Below are 14,550 nucleotides of genomic sequence, written 5' to 3'. Positions count from 1 at the left end.
CATCAAATGGGTGTTTATGGCTAACAAAGGGCCAGTATCTTTTTATATATATATATATATATATATATATATATATATATATATATATATATATATATATATATATATTTTTTTTTTTTTTTAAGTGTCCTTTGATTATTATCAGTTCCAGAGTACATCACAAAATGAACACTTTAAGAAACAGCCACATGAATGTCTGGTGAAATACTGTTCACTTTTTCTTGCCCCTTTTTCCCACTGCTGGCTTCTTGCAGTATTTGGCCTCTAGATCTGAGATGAGGGAGTTAAATCCATGTTCTTTAGACTTTTGTCTTTGCTAAGCGTAGTAAGTAGTAAACAATGGTCAGGAGAGAGAGAGAGAAAGAGAGAGAGAGAGAAAGAGAGAGAGAGAGAAAGGGCATTTGTCATTTGATACTTTTTGAAGGTTATGAATTCAGCTAAAATCAGTGAAAAAAAAAAAATTTAGATCATTAGATAATTAAATGTTTCATAGAGTGATATGTTTTGGGCTAACAACATTTTCCTAATATGACTACTGTCCATTTTCTGTGAGAAAATTTAAGCTATTAAATGCACTAGTTCTCTTTGTGCATGCAGATAATGGTTACAAAATCATTTATTACCTAGTTCACAGGGGAAAAATGGCATACATTATGAAATATTGCTGTAGCGCTTAAGATTCAGCAGATTTAATAAACACTGTCATCGTGTTGATTTAAAGAGGTCATGACATGCCTTTTTTTATTATTATTTTAACATGTTGCTTGAGGCTTACTTATAATATTATTATATATATATACATTTTGCACAAACAATATATTTGTAAAACATGATAATTTTCCACCCACATTCTGACTCTTTCAGTAATGGTCTGTTTTGATGCTGCTTCTCCTTTAAGACTTGACAGTAAACATACACTGTTATGACTGGCTCTCTGCTCTCGACTGACCAGCCATCTCACTGCTCACCACTACTGTGCGGGGCTATGAAAGTGATAAGGTAAAGTAGCTCTTGATGTGTTGTTGTGGAGGATGTGAGATGCAAATGTCTTCCACAGTGTGACATCACAATGTGGAGGAAGTAAAGAACAAGTCATTTTGGCAGCTTGGTTTCAACAAATGCTCTGAGGAGAAAGTTGAGTTCTGAAGCTTATAGTATGTTTTTATAGTATAACAACCTCTTATATGTCAAAATACCAATGAAAGTTTGATTTCTCATGTCATGACCCATTTAATTCACTCTGTATACAATTTTACACATAACAGAACATTTCCAGCCACTCTTAGGCCTTGATGTGTTTTTACCTTTATCATAGCCACCAGACTGTCCTCGCTGTTCAAGCCGATCTCTTTCTGCATTTCCTCTGCCTCTTTACATTCTTTTTCAGCCTGGACAAGACAGAATAATGAGGATCATTTCTGAATCTAATGAACCCCCCATTAAACAATGCATTACTTCAAAATTATTATTTACTGTGTTTCTTCAACTTCGGACAGTTTCATGTTCCAGGGATAGATTTTTACTATAACGGATTAACTTTTTTGATTTTTTTGTTTTATGAACGTCTCATTAAAACCGACTTGAATATCCTTTACCAGGCCTTCACTTATTTTTGGTACTTGTGTGTAAATTTTACCATTTTCACCTTGTCCCACACCTTCAATATTAAACTATGAAAATCCATTATAAAAACACAAATGATTACATGTCCAAAACTATGGTAATCATAACCACGTCAAACAGATATAAAACATTTTGATATTTATTGTGTGAAAAAGGTTTATCCCACTGATGTTGGTCATTTCCACCCACCAAACAATTTCACCCCTAATAAAAGTTTTTTCAAAAGTTAGTGGACTTGTTTACAAAGTTGACAAAAGTGTCAGTGAAGACCATGCTTGAGATAAATTGAGACAAGTGATGTTTGAGGAAAACCAAGAAAACTCAAGGTATGCTAAAGTTGAGCAGAATATTTTTATTGACTGTCAATTCCAATCAAGCTGTAATTTTGCCAAATGATGCAAAAATTGTGAAAATATTATTTAATAAGGACTGGGTAAAAATATTGATTTGAACAAACTCTCTCAATTCTTAAATCCCAAGATGGAACTTTTACTCTGTGGCATCCCTCTAAAATGCCAGAATCACTTGCATATGCAACCAAATTTTGCACTGTGTGATAAATGTTTTGTGATTAGCCACCATTTGCTCTAAAAAAGTAATTAATTACATCTTCTACAGTGTAATTAGATTACTGTACAAATTACTCTGTCTGAAAAGTAACTGCATTACTTATTACTAATTACTTTCTAAAACCCTTATCAACCTCGACCAGATGAAGAATACAAGGATAGTCATGAAACTGTTCTTTTAATTCTTTCAAATAAATCATGTAAAATCAAATAAATTATTCATGAACTGGCCAAAGAATTTAAGGGGCACCATTAAATTAGAAAACATACATTTGAACATTAGACGTTAAATTTCGATTTTAAATTCACTATTGTTTTATATAGAATTGTTCAATTGTCTATACAGTATTTAACACAATTACATCAGAAGTAACTAATTACTGAAAAATTAAGTGTAATCCCATTTCAACAAAAACGTAATTTACAGTAATTACTTTGTAATGCATTACACCCAACACTGTTAGCCACTGGCTGCTAAAAAAACTTTCAGATCTCACTCACAAGTGATTGAGTAGTGTATAGGTGAAGAAGTTTAGCACCGATATCATGATAGCCTGTAAAGAGTAAAAGCTTGGTTTGACTTTTTCTGTGTGTCCAAAGACCAAAGAGATCCATGCAATCCAGATGTCACTGAATAATGTCTTTAATTGCCCTTACCCTTTAATTTCTTTACAGTCAGTTGTTGATAAAAAATAAATATTTTTTTTTTTTTTTAAAAACCATTTACTTTATTTCATAGCATCGATGCACTAAAGAAACCCTGTGTCTTTCGCACCTTCTCTCGTTAAAGCTACACTATGTAAGATTTTTTTGTTAGAAATAAACACAGTTTCATTAATGATCAAGTACACCAACAATCCATCTTCCAAACCATGTATTTGCCATACCCCGATTCACTACGATAAGCCTATAATAATTGTTTTAGAGCTGTCGGGACAGATTTGGCAGGAAATTGTATACTTCCGTCAGTCATCTGTGGGTGTTTACGTCATGTCCGTAAATAAAGAAAAGAAGTTGAAAGCTTGTAGCCACAACAAAGGAGCGACACTGACCATGGATCATCCAAAAAGGCAACCCTCTGGGGAATCACCTGTTTTCAAAGCAAAGAAACCTCAAACAGTCTGCAAGCATAAAGGGAAAGGAATAGAGCCTGTAATAATAAAGCAAAAACAATATCGGCTTGGCTTTTTCAGAGGTGGCAACTAGTGGCCTGCACTCTCGTGGGACCCGACGCAACAGAGTGCGGCGCCGCACAAGTTTTGCTTGGTGAGCACGGGTGCGGGTGGTAAGACACTCGTGTGCGGGTTGCGGGAGAATAAAATTATTTGCGGGACTCCTGCAAAATAGAAATATCTAAGAATAAATCAATTGTTATTCATCGGAGCCACGTGACGCCATGCGAAGTGCAGATGTGTGAGAGACAGCTCTACGCACTTTGCAAATTTTTACAATTATTTTCATGATATAATCCGGTGAAATTCGATACACCCAGTTACACATTTACTGTTTGAGGTAAACATGGCAAAGAAGTCAAAATCCTCGGGCTCTGGAGACATTAAAAGACACTTACGGGTTCAAGATGAAAGCCCAGACAGGCCTGTGGAACGGGGACTCAATTTGGATGGCGCGGCGGGAGAAGGAATCCAGCGTCAACTGTCCAATATGTTGGCGATGTTGACCAAGGTACTTGCAGACTTGGAGGATCTCGCTGTAATACATCGATCCATTACGGCGATGGAAAAAAATTCTCTGAGCTAGTCACAAGAGTGACAGATGTTGAAAAAACAAAATTTCCTTTAGTGCTGGTCCCGCCTAGCGGTTGGAGCTTGTTTTGTTAAATAACACTACTTCGGGACAATTATGGTTGAATCTGTCAGTTCCTTGTGCTTATGTCTCCTGTTGGCTGGAGTACGATTTGTGGAGTATTTTCGTGGGACATGGGAATGATTATGTCATCTGCTGCACTCATCAGCTGGCTCACTGAAAATTTGTTTGTCTGACCGAGGAAACTGAATGGCTTTATATCAGCTGGAGTTTGTTTTGTGAAGGAACACACCTTCGAGACAGTTCTGTGAATTAATCTACATGTTCTTTGTGTTTATTCTGCCTATTGGCTGGGGTTTATTTACAAAATATTTGATGTTATGTAATTTTACCTTACAAATTTGTGAGGCAAAATTGAGCAATCCGATTGCAAAGTTGTCATGGGGGCTCTCGTAGGCGTACATGGACTGAGTTTAAAGGGTTTGACGCTGTCGTGCTCGGGGTTAATGCGCACGTTTTTCTTTTTTTCTGTTTGTTTTGTTCGGGGGGGGGTGGAGTTCAGGGTTTTATTGTTGCATTCATGTTGAAATGTGGTCTTCATAATTTTGTCTTTGGCACACAATTTATTTTTTTCTATTATATCAATATGTCAAATGTTAGTATGAGTGGATTGTCTCTCTCCACATGGAATGTGAATGGGTTGGGGCACCCCATAAAAAGAAGGGAGGTTATTTCTTTTCTTAAACACAAGAAATATGATATAATGTTTCTTCAAGAAACGCATCTTTCCCTGCAGGAAGCTGAAAAATTTGGGAAGATATGGGGTGGACATATTTTCTTTAGTGCTGGCTCAAGTAAGAGCAAGGGAGTCATTATATTGGTAAATAAACATTCACAATTCAAATGTCTCAAACAGTTTAATGATAAATTAGGAAGAGTCATTATTGTTTTAGCAGAAATTCAGGGGCAAAGGTTGATTTTGGCTAATATTTACGCACCTAACGCTGATGATCAGGGCTTTTTTATAGATATTGAAGGGATGTTGCAAACCGCTGGCACCCCTCATGATATAATATTGGGAGGAGACTTTAATCTATTGATGGACTCTGTCCTTAATCACAGTGAAGCAAAAGTGTGTAAACCCCCTAGAGCAACACTGACGCTTCACAGGATGTGTAAAAATTTTGGTCTTACAGATATTAGGAGACTTTTGAGCCCATCTGGTAGAGACTATAAAAAAAAATTTTCACAGTCCATAAGATTTATTCTAGAATATATATATACAGGTGCATCTCAATAAATTAGAATGTCGTGGAAAAGTTCATTTATTTCAGTAATTCAATTCAAATTGTGAAACTCGTGTATTAAATAAATTCAGTGCACACAGACTGAAGTAGTTTAAGTCTTTGGTTCTTTTAATTGTGATGATTTTGGCTCACAAATAACAAAAACCCGCCAATTCACTATCTCAAAAAATTAGAATACATTATAAGACCAATAAAAAAAACATTTTTAGTGAATTGTTGGCCTTCTGGAAAGTATGTTCATTTACTGTATATGTACTCAATACTTGGTAGGGGCTCCTTTTGCTTTAATTACTGCCTTAATTCGGCGTGGCATGGAGGTGATCAGTTTGTCGCACTGCTGAGGTGGTATGGAAGCCCAGGTTTCTTTGACAGTGGCCTTCAGCTCATCTGCATTTTTTGGTCTCTTGTTTCTCATTTTCCTCTTGACAATATCCCATAGATTCTCTATGGGGTTCAGGTCTGGTGAGTTTGCTGGCCAGTCAAGCACACCAACACCATGGTCATTTAACCAACTTTTGGTGCTTTTGGCAGTGTGGGCAGGTGCCAAATCCTGCTGGAAAATGAAATCAGCATCTTTAAAAAGCTGGTTAGCAGAAGGAAGCATGAAGTGCTCCAAAATTTCTTGGTAAACGGGTGCAGTGACTTTGGTTTTCAAAAAACACAATGGACCAACACCAGCAGATGACATTGCACCCCAAATCATCACAGACTGTGGAAACTTAACACTGGACTTCAAGCAACTTGGGCTATGAGCTTCTCCACCCTTCCTCCAGACTCTAGGACCTTGGTTTCCAAATGAAATACAAAACTTGCTCTCATCTGAAAAGAGGACTTTGGACCACTGGGCAACAGTCCAGTTCTTCTTCTCCTTAGCCCAGGTAAGACGCCTCTGACGTTGTCTGTGGTTCAGGAGTGGCTTAACAAGAGGAATACGACAACTGTAGCCAAATTCCTTGACATGTCTGTGTGTGGTGGCTCTTGATGCCTTGACCCCAGCCTCAGTCCATTCCTTGTGAAGTTCACCCAAATTCTTGAATCGATTTTGCTTGACAATTGTAAGGCTGCGGTTCTCTCGGTTGGTTGTGCATCTTTTTCTTCCACACGTTTCCCTTCCACTCAACTTTGTTAACATGCTTCGATACAGCACTCTGTGAACAGCCAGCTTCTTTGGCAATGAATGTTTGTGGCTTACCCTCCTTGTGAAGGGTGTCAATGATTGTCTTCTGGACAACTGTCAGATCAGCAGTCTTCCCCATGATTGTGTAGCCTAGTGAACCAAACTGAGAGACCATTTTGAAGGCTCAGGAAACCTTTGCAGGTGTTTTGAGTTGATTAGCTGATTGGCATGTCACCATATTCTAATTTTTTGAGATAGTGAATTGGTGGGTTTTTGTTAAATGTGAGCCAAAATCATCACAATTAAAAGAACCAAAGACTTAAACTACTTCAGTCTGTGTGCATTGAATTTATTTAATACACGAGTTTCACAATTTGAGTTGAATTACTGAAATAAATGAACTTTTCCACAACATTCTAATTTATTGAGATGCACCTGTGTATATATATATATATATATATATATATATATATATTTTATTTTTTATATCCAAATCCCTCAATTCATCTGTTGTTGATTGCTCAATTGGAAACATTTTAGTGTTGGATCACACCCTGGTGAGTTTAGAGGTGTTGCCACATATAGAGAAAAATAAATCATATAGTTGGCGCCTTAATGTATCCCTTTTGCAAAATCCTGATTTCCAACAAATGTTAAAGACTGAAATCAATATTTATATGGAGACCAACTGATCCTCAGTATCCTCTGTGGGCGTGGCTTGGGAGGCACTTAAGGTGGTTCTTAGGGGTTCAGATCATACAGTATGCCTCATTCATCAAAAAATCCAAAGCACGAGAACTCGTGGAGTTGGAAGGAAATATTAAAAGGGCAGAGGAAGAGCTGAAGCGCCAAATGTCATCTGATGGCCTCAGAGAATTGACCTGATTGAAAAATAGATATAATACTATTTTGTCGCAGAAAGTAGAGTTTTGGTTATTCAGGGCAAGACAGTCATACTTTGAGTCGGGGTACAAAGCAGGGAAGCTTTTGGCTAGATATATAAAGCAGAGAGAGTCTTTTTCTACCATTCTCTCAGTGAAATCTGCTTGTGGTGAAATTTTTACCTCAGCCATTGATATTAATAATGCTTTTAAAGAATTCTATCTTGATCTTTATAGTTCCACGTCTTTGTCTACTGATGAAGATATTAGAAAATTTGTGGAACCATTGGATCTTCCTAAACTGATGATTGAGCAAAAAAACGCTCTTGATTCTGAGATAACCTTGGAGGAGCTTGACGAGGTAATAAAGTCCCTTCCTACTGGCAAGGCTCCGGGGCCAGATGGTTTTGCCGCAGAATTTTTTAGATCCTATGCTACAGAACTGGCTCCACTTTTGTTAGAAGTTTATACAGAATCATTAAAGAATGAAAAGCTTCCTCCAACCATGACACAAGCCCGGATCAGTCTGATTCTTAAAAATGACAAAGATCCAAGGGAGTGTAAAAGTTACCATCCAAGCTCCCTGATCCAACTAGATGTACAAATGTTGTCAAAAATTCTCTCTAAACGATTAAGTAACGTTATGACATCTCTTATACATATAGATCAGGTGGGGTTTATTCGGGGCCGTAGCTCTTCTGATAACATCAGACGTCTCATCAATATCATGTGGTCAGTAGCGAATGATCAGTCTCCGATCGCTGCCATCTCACTTGACGTTGAAAAGGCGTTTGATATGGTTGAATGGGATTATCTTTTTAAGATTTTGGAGTTGTATGGGTTCGGAAGTACATTTATTGGATGGATTAAGTTACTTTATAGACACCCTGTAACAGCGGTACAAACAAATGGATTAATTTCAGATTATTTTACTCTGGATAGGGGCACTCGGCAGGGTTGCCCTCTTTCCCCATTATTGTTCTGTCTTGCCCTGGAACCATTAGCAGCCGTGATAAGAAAGGAGGATGATTTTCCAGAGGTGGTGGCAGGAGGTGTGGCGCATAAGCTTCTGCTTTACGCAGATGATATTTTATTATTTGTCTCTGAACCTACTAGATCTATGCCTTGCCTCCACAGAATTATTCATTCCTTTTCCAAGTTCTCAGGATACAAAGTCAATTGGTCTAAATCCGAAGCTTTGGCTCTGACAGCGTACTGTCCAGTAGCGGCTTTCCAGCCGGGCACCTTCCAATGGCCCAAACAGGGCATTAAGTATTTGGGGATTTTACTCCCAGAAAATTTGTCTGATTTAGTTAGTGTTAATTTTGACCCTTTAATAAAAAGGTTTGAGCGATGTGGGCAGGTGGGCTTCATTACATTTATCGATGATTGGGAAGGTTAATGGTATTAAAATGATAGCATAGCGAAGTCCTTCATTTGGAATGGTAAACGTCCCAGACTGCATTTTAATAAGTTACATAGGCCGATAGATAAAGGTGGGCTAGGCCTACCCAAGATTTTGTATTATTACTATGCATTCAGTCTCAGACATTTGGCTCATTGGTCACTTCCACCTGAGAGAGCCCCTCCCTGGTTTGTTATTGAACAGGCAGTTCTTGCCCCTATTTCGCCATTACAAAGCAACTCTATCAAACTAATCGGAAAAGTTACACCCCGTTATTTTGCATTTACACTCGGTATGGACTAAAGTGTCCAGATTGTTTAAACTGGACACTTATTTAAAAATTGCCTCGAGCATATGGCAAAACCCAAGATTGTGTATTGGCAAGTCTCCTTTCTGCTGGCCAGAGTGGATTGTGAGGGGGGTTGCTACACTCGGTGACTCATCGTTTGAAAACTTGGTCCAACATTTTGGGATCCCCAGACCTCTGTTTTATAGGTATTTACAACTGCGCCACATGCTTTGTACTATTTTTGGGAGTAGCACACACACCCTCCTAAGGAGGCAGATGCTTTGGGAGAGGTGAAAGCGGCTTTTGGAAAAGGTCATGAGGCATCAGTGTATTACTCCCTGTTAATTCAGAGTCTGGGGGACAGAGCCTAACCTTCTCTCAAAAGAGTTTGGGAGAAAGATTTCAACTTGGCATTGGAGGAAGGAGTGTGGGCTAAGATTCTTAAAAACGTTAAGTCTGCATCTAGAGATGCAAGGGTGCGTCTTATACAATTCAAAATTTTACATAGATTTTATTGGACCCCCTCTAGACTGTATAGGCTTGGTCTTAAAGACACACCCACCTGCTGGAGATGCCAATCGGAGGATGGAGACATGGCCCATATTTTGTGGTGATGTGTCGAGATCCAGATATTCCGGTCGAAGGTTCAGAATTTTGTGTGCGACGTGGTTGGCACTCGGGTTTCGTTTTGCCCCAGACTTCGTGTTCTGGGCGATGGGGCGGCCGTCGATGTGGGGGGCCATATAGAGAACTGGGTTCAGACCTGTGTGATGATCGCCAGGCAGGTTATTTTGAGGGGCTGGAGGTCAGCTGGTGCGTCCCCATATCCGGATTGGTGCATGGAGGTGGGGAGGGTGGCAGCTTATGAGGAGGTGTCATCGGGAAGACTGGGTGGCTTGGATATGTTTATACGAAAATGGGGCAGGTATTGGAGTTTTTGGAGAACTCTCGGGTGGGGTGTGGAGTAGTGTAATATAGTTAGTATGATTATTATGTGGGTATCTATGTATGTGTGTGTGTGTGTGTATATAGATTTTTTTATTTTTTTTATTATTATTATTATTATTATTATTCATTTATTGCACAAGAGCACCCACAACAACTAAAATAAAAAAACGATTTACAGGCGCAAGGACGGTGGCTCATTCGTAACTCTTTCTGGCGTGCTCCATATTTAAGACAATGTAAGTACATAGTATTTAAAGACATCTAAAATAAAGTGTGACCTCACTTAATACAAACCTTATTTTAATCTTCAAAATACATGTTTAATATAAATACATAAATTTATGTAATCTTTATGTACTACAAATAAGCTCACAAATACATTCCAATTCTATTTAAATTAAGTTTAAAAGAAATATCCAAAACAGCATCTGTGGCTTGACTTATACAATTGACTTAACTAAGTTGCTGTTGTCAATGTTAGCACGCTGCAGACGAGCAGACCTATAGTTATATTTAACTTAGAATAATACTGATAATATCAGCTATCATCCTATGTTAGAGCTACTTTAACAGAAGACATTAAAAAATACAATACATAACTTAATTCATTCACGAAGTTAGTTGTCGTTTTATATGTTTGAGGTAGTACTGTCTTCAGCTTAAATAACTGCTATGGACTAAACCCAAGTAGTCTACCTGGGTCAGATGAACATTCAGGTGCGGACTGCAGCTGCCTCAAGCCTGAGCAAATTTTTACTGATGCTTCATCCTCTTTTTCAGCTGACGATGTCTGTGGTGTTTGTTTTAAAAAAATAAACTGTCTGATATGAGGAGCAGGCAGAAGCAAATCCACGCATACCTTTACCTGCGGGCGGGAGTGGGACAAAACATGAAAGTTGCGGGCAGGAGCGGGAGAAGATATATTTTTTGCGGGAGCAGGACAGAATTGGAAAAATCCGTCCCACGCAGGTCTCTAGTGGCAACAACTCCGAGATCTTGAGAGCGCTTGGGAGTGCTCGAATGAACTAGGTGTGAAAACAGCCATAGTTTCCACTAGTGCCCGATCGATTTATCAGTCAGCCGATATTAGCCTTTCACGGATATCGTATCGGCGTATATGTTTACCGATATGCGCAGATATGAAAACTTTTTTTCAGAACATATATTGCAGAAAACAATGCTTGAATTGGTGTGTCATAATGCATTTTGTCCAGCAGAGTGCGCTCCAACTCTGTTTACAGAGCTGACGGTGGTTCTGCAGACAGGGCGGAGTTAAGCGATGTCTTCTCGGTAAGATGCTAACTAGTTTGTGAAATACTTATTGGAAAGTTAAACATTACCCCATCATTTTCCCTTTTCAATATTACTAATATAACGTTAATCCTGTCCCTGACAACCATGCCACTCATGTTTATCATCTGTTTGCTATATTAGCCAGCTATAATTTGCCAGAGTATCTTTTTGCAGCTCAGCAGACAAAGGTGCGGTGGTGGATTGTGTCTGTTCAGTGGTGATTTCACACTACGTTGTTACCTTGTTGGTGAGATTGCTTGTCAGCTGAGTGGAAGCTAATGTGTAAACATGTATTCACAAAACTGTTTTATTCAGGATTCGCAGTTTGGTACCCCCTTCAACCGAACAATTCCAGTCGTTGCATTTACAAAATGTAATATTTAAAAGTCTGGTTTTCCACCGTTGAAAGTTTCCCCTGCACTTGTATAGCAGAATATGGTTTAACACCGCTGCCGCTGTTTATCTCTTGACTCGGCAGGGTTAAATGCTTCTTGGTTTTAAAACCTCCCCCTAATTGACTGGCAGTATTAAAATAGCCAGCATTTGACTGATTCTAAACAGTACTACTGATGTTTATTTAGCTATTTATTGTATTTGTATTTATTCTTTATTTAAATGGTCAGCAACTGACTGATACTGAACATACAGTACTGATGTTTATTTAGCTATTTATTGTATTTGTATTTATTCTTTATTTAAATGGTCAGCAACTGAACTATACTAAACATACAGTACTGATGTTTAACTGAAATTTTAATGTATTCTTTATTTAAATGGTCAACAACTGACTGATACAGAACATACAGTACTGGTGTTTAAACTATTTATTGTACTCTATTTATTCTTTATTTTCTCAGTGTTCATTTCTAGAATTTGTTGACAATGTATAATAATAATGTCAAATATTCTTTGATAAAAATATTTAAGAAAGCAGCCTTCTGAGTACCTTTGCATAGTCACAATCGGTGAAAAATCCACATAGAAAAGGTCTGTTTTCATTCCAGCTCAAAAATTAACTATATCTGCCACCATATCGGGAAGCAGTGAATTTCCCCCCTCTAAAATCGGTATCGGTCTCAAAAATCCCATATCGGTCAGGCTCTAGTTCCCACTGTTTGACTTTATGCGATATGACTAGCAATCATTGTCTAATGTCATCATTGCCTAACTTTTGTAACGTTAATAGGGGCCAAGCACCGAAGGTGCGTAGGCATCTATTTTGTTTGTTAGCGTTCTTTTTATAATTATTCTGTATATGGCCATGTCGAATGATACCAATTTTGCCTATGTCGGCCAAAGATTTCTGAAAGACCAAACCGCTCTCGAATAACTCTAAGAAATTTGACGACGAGCACGCCAAATCAATTGTTAGCCTATATCTCTGCAACGCTTTAGTGTATTCAGACCAAACCTGGTGTGTGTTATGACAACCATGACCTGAGGGTACTTGACCAGTTTTGGGACAGCGCCACCTACTGGTTATGAGATACAAAAAATAAATGGTTATTTTTACTTATAACTTCTGAATGGTTTGTCGATGAAACTGGACTCTTCTGTGGGGTATACCGTGTCGAATGATACCAATTTTGCCTATGTCAGCCATTTTGGGTGTTGGCCATTTTGAATTTTGTTGTAAAATGCTGTATTTTACAAACGCTTTGGCATATCATTATGAACCTCTGTATGTGTCATCGGCACAATGCCCTGAAGGTGCTCAACAAGTTTCAGGACAGCACTAGCTTGTGGTCAAAAAATATAATGAAACAAAAATGCTAATAACTTTTGAAAATTTTAGTCTATTGTTATGACACTGGTCTTGAAACATTCCTTGGGTCAAGTCAAGTTTAACGATACCACATTTGTCATGGTCGGCCAAACTTCCTGTCGGCCATTATTAATTTACTTGAAAACCTACTTTTTTTAACTCCTCCCACAGCGATAATCGAATATTCACCCAATTTTGCTCAGATCATCTTCAGACCATGCTAATCAAAGGTCTTTAAGAGCTTGCAGTCTAAACTGAATGTAACACAAAGAAAAAAATATGTACCACCAAATAATACCAAAAACCACTTCTTGTTGTCATTTTCACTCATTCTACTAAATGTACTCAAATTAAAAAAAATTACTCCATAGCATCACCTCCATAGCATCGCCATAATTCAGTCTTACAAACTTGCATGTTGATTCAGTCTGATAAATCATTCAACTAAATGAATGGAATCACTGTGTTAACCAAAAGCATTGTTTGCCCAAGTTGTTCTTAAAACCATTGGTGCCTATTGTACCTACTATCAAATTACACTACACTGACTCACTGCACTGCATTTCTTTACTCTGTCATCTGACTTCAAAATAATATTCAGTATAATATCCCCTTAACTGGCATTCCACTTTTTAAGCATTTACCAGAAAATTAAATTTTCAGCTTTACTATTGAATGTTTGGGACTAGAGACCTAATTTTGGTCAAGTAAAATAAGTTATAAAATGCCAAATTTCTTAGAATTATTGTAGACGCAGTACCAAATGTGCCACAAGATGACAAAGCTCCATTGTTCCATGAGTGACATACTCAGATTTTAATGCCTGGGTCTACAGACCTATTTATGGACTCTTTTTAAAGACATCTGGGAGATTATTGTGCAAGTGAAATCAGTTAATTAATAAAAAAAAAAAAAGTTATAGAATTTAAGTTTATTGAAATGAAAAAGCAATGCACTTTAACTTTTATTTTATTAAAGTAGCCACAGGATGAAATCAGAATTCCATTGGTGCAAGAGTGAAAATGTCTAATGTGAAAAACTAATTTCAGGAACACCACTCAAACCACACGAGGACACTATTTTATTGCAAAACATTATATAAAATTCATTACAGATTATAATTATTATAATTATATTTATAATGCATGGTTACAGTGTAAGTATTGTTAACAGTAGAAGCCAGCAATTATTCACATTTCTAACAAACATATATTTTTCTGCCATAAATTATATAATAAAGTAATAAATGAAGAGCCCATTCATTCACACTGATCAGCGCCTGTGCATTTACCTTTAGCCCTATAGCTACTAGGGATGGGCATTGTTGGTCAATTTGTCTACTCGAGGGGCAATGACATGTACATAACTCTATATATAATAACATGTCTGACAAACGTCTTTGGCTGCTGAATTGCATCTTGTTGTTCCAGTGTATCGTCTATTCATTTTTATAGGCTGTTATAAAATAATCTGTTACAAAATGTACAAAAGATTGCATAATCAAAATATAATGCATCATATTTTGTCATTATGTTAAGGTTCGCTGCCCAACTCAATGAAAGAATGGGCACAATGCGCGTCTGTCTGTT

At 37.6% G+C, this 14,550-nt stretch overlaps 1 protein-coding gene across 4 annotated transcripts in view; it reads right to left on the bottom strand.

Moving 5' to 3' along the window:
- dnajc9 (DnaJ (Hsp40) homolog, subfamily C, member 9) overlaps nt 1–14,550 on the bottom strand; it is a 63,424-nt gene that overhangs the window by 19,731 nt on the left and 29,143 nt on the right. For 3 of the 4 annotated variants that reach the window (XM_051674567.1, XM_051674568.1, XM_051674569.1), the window contains exons 5-6: nt 1,305–1,388; nt 78–316 (exon numbers count right to left, since the gene is read on the bottom strand). In XM_051674567.1, the coding sequence (XP_051530527.1) occupies nt 212–316; nt 1,305–1,388 (189 nt within the window). In that variant the 3' untranslated portion in view covers nt 78–211. Of the gene's footprint in view, nt 1–77; nt 317–1,304; nt 1,389–14,550 lie in introns of those variants that run through there. The other variant, XM_051674571.1, reaches the window with a different exon arrangement.

This window comes from Myxocyprinus asiaticus, chromosome 36, assembly GCF_019703515.2.
Source record: "Myxocyprinus asiaticus isolate MX2 ecotype Aquarium Trade chromosome 36, UBuf_Myxa_2, whole genome shotgun sequence".
Lineage (NCBI taxonomy): Eukaryota > Metazoa > Chordata > Actinopteri > Cypriniformes > Catostomidae > Myxocyprinus > Myxocyprinus asiaticus.
Note: the sequence above shows the minus strand (reverse complement) of the source record. Positions and strands in the feature narration are given on the sequence as shown.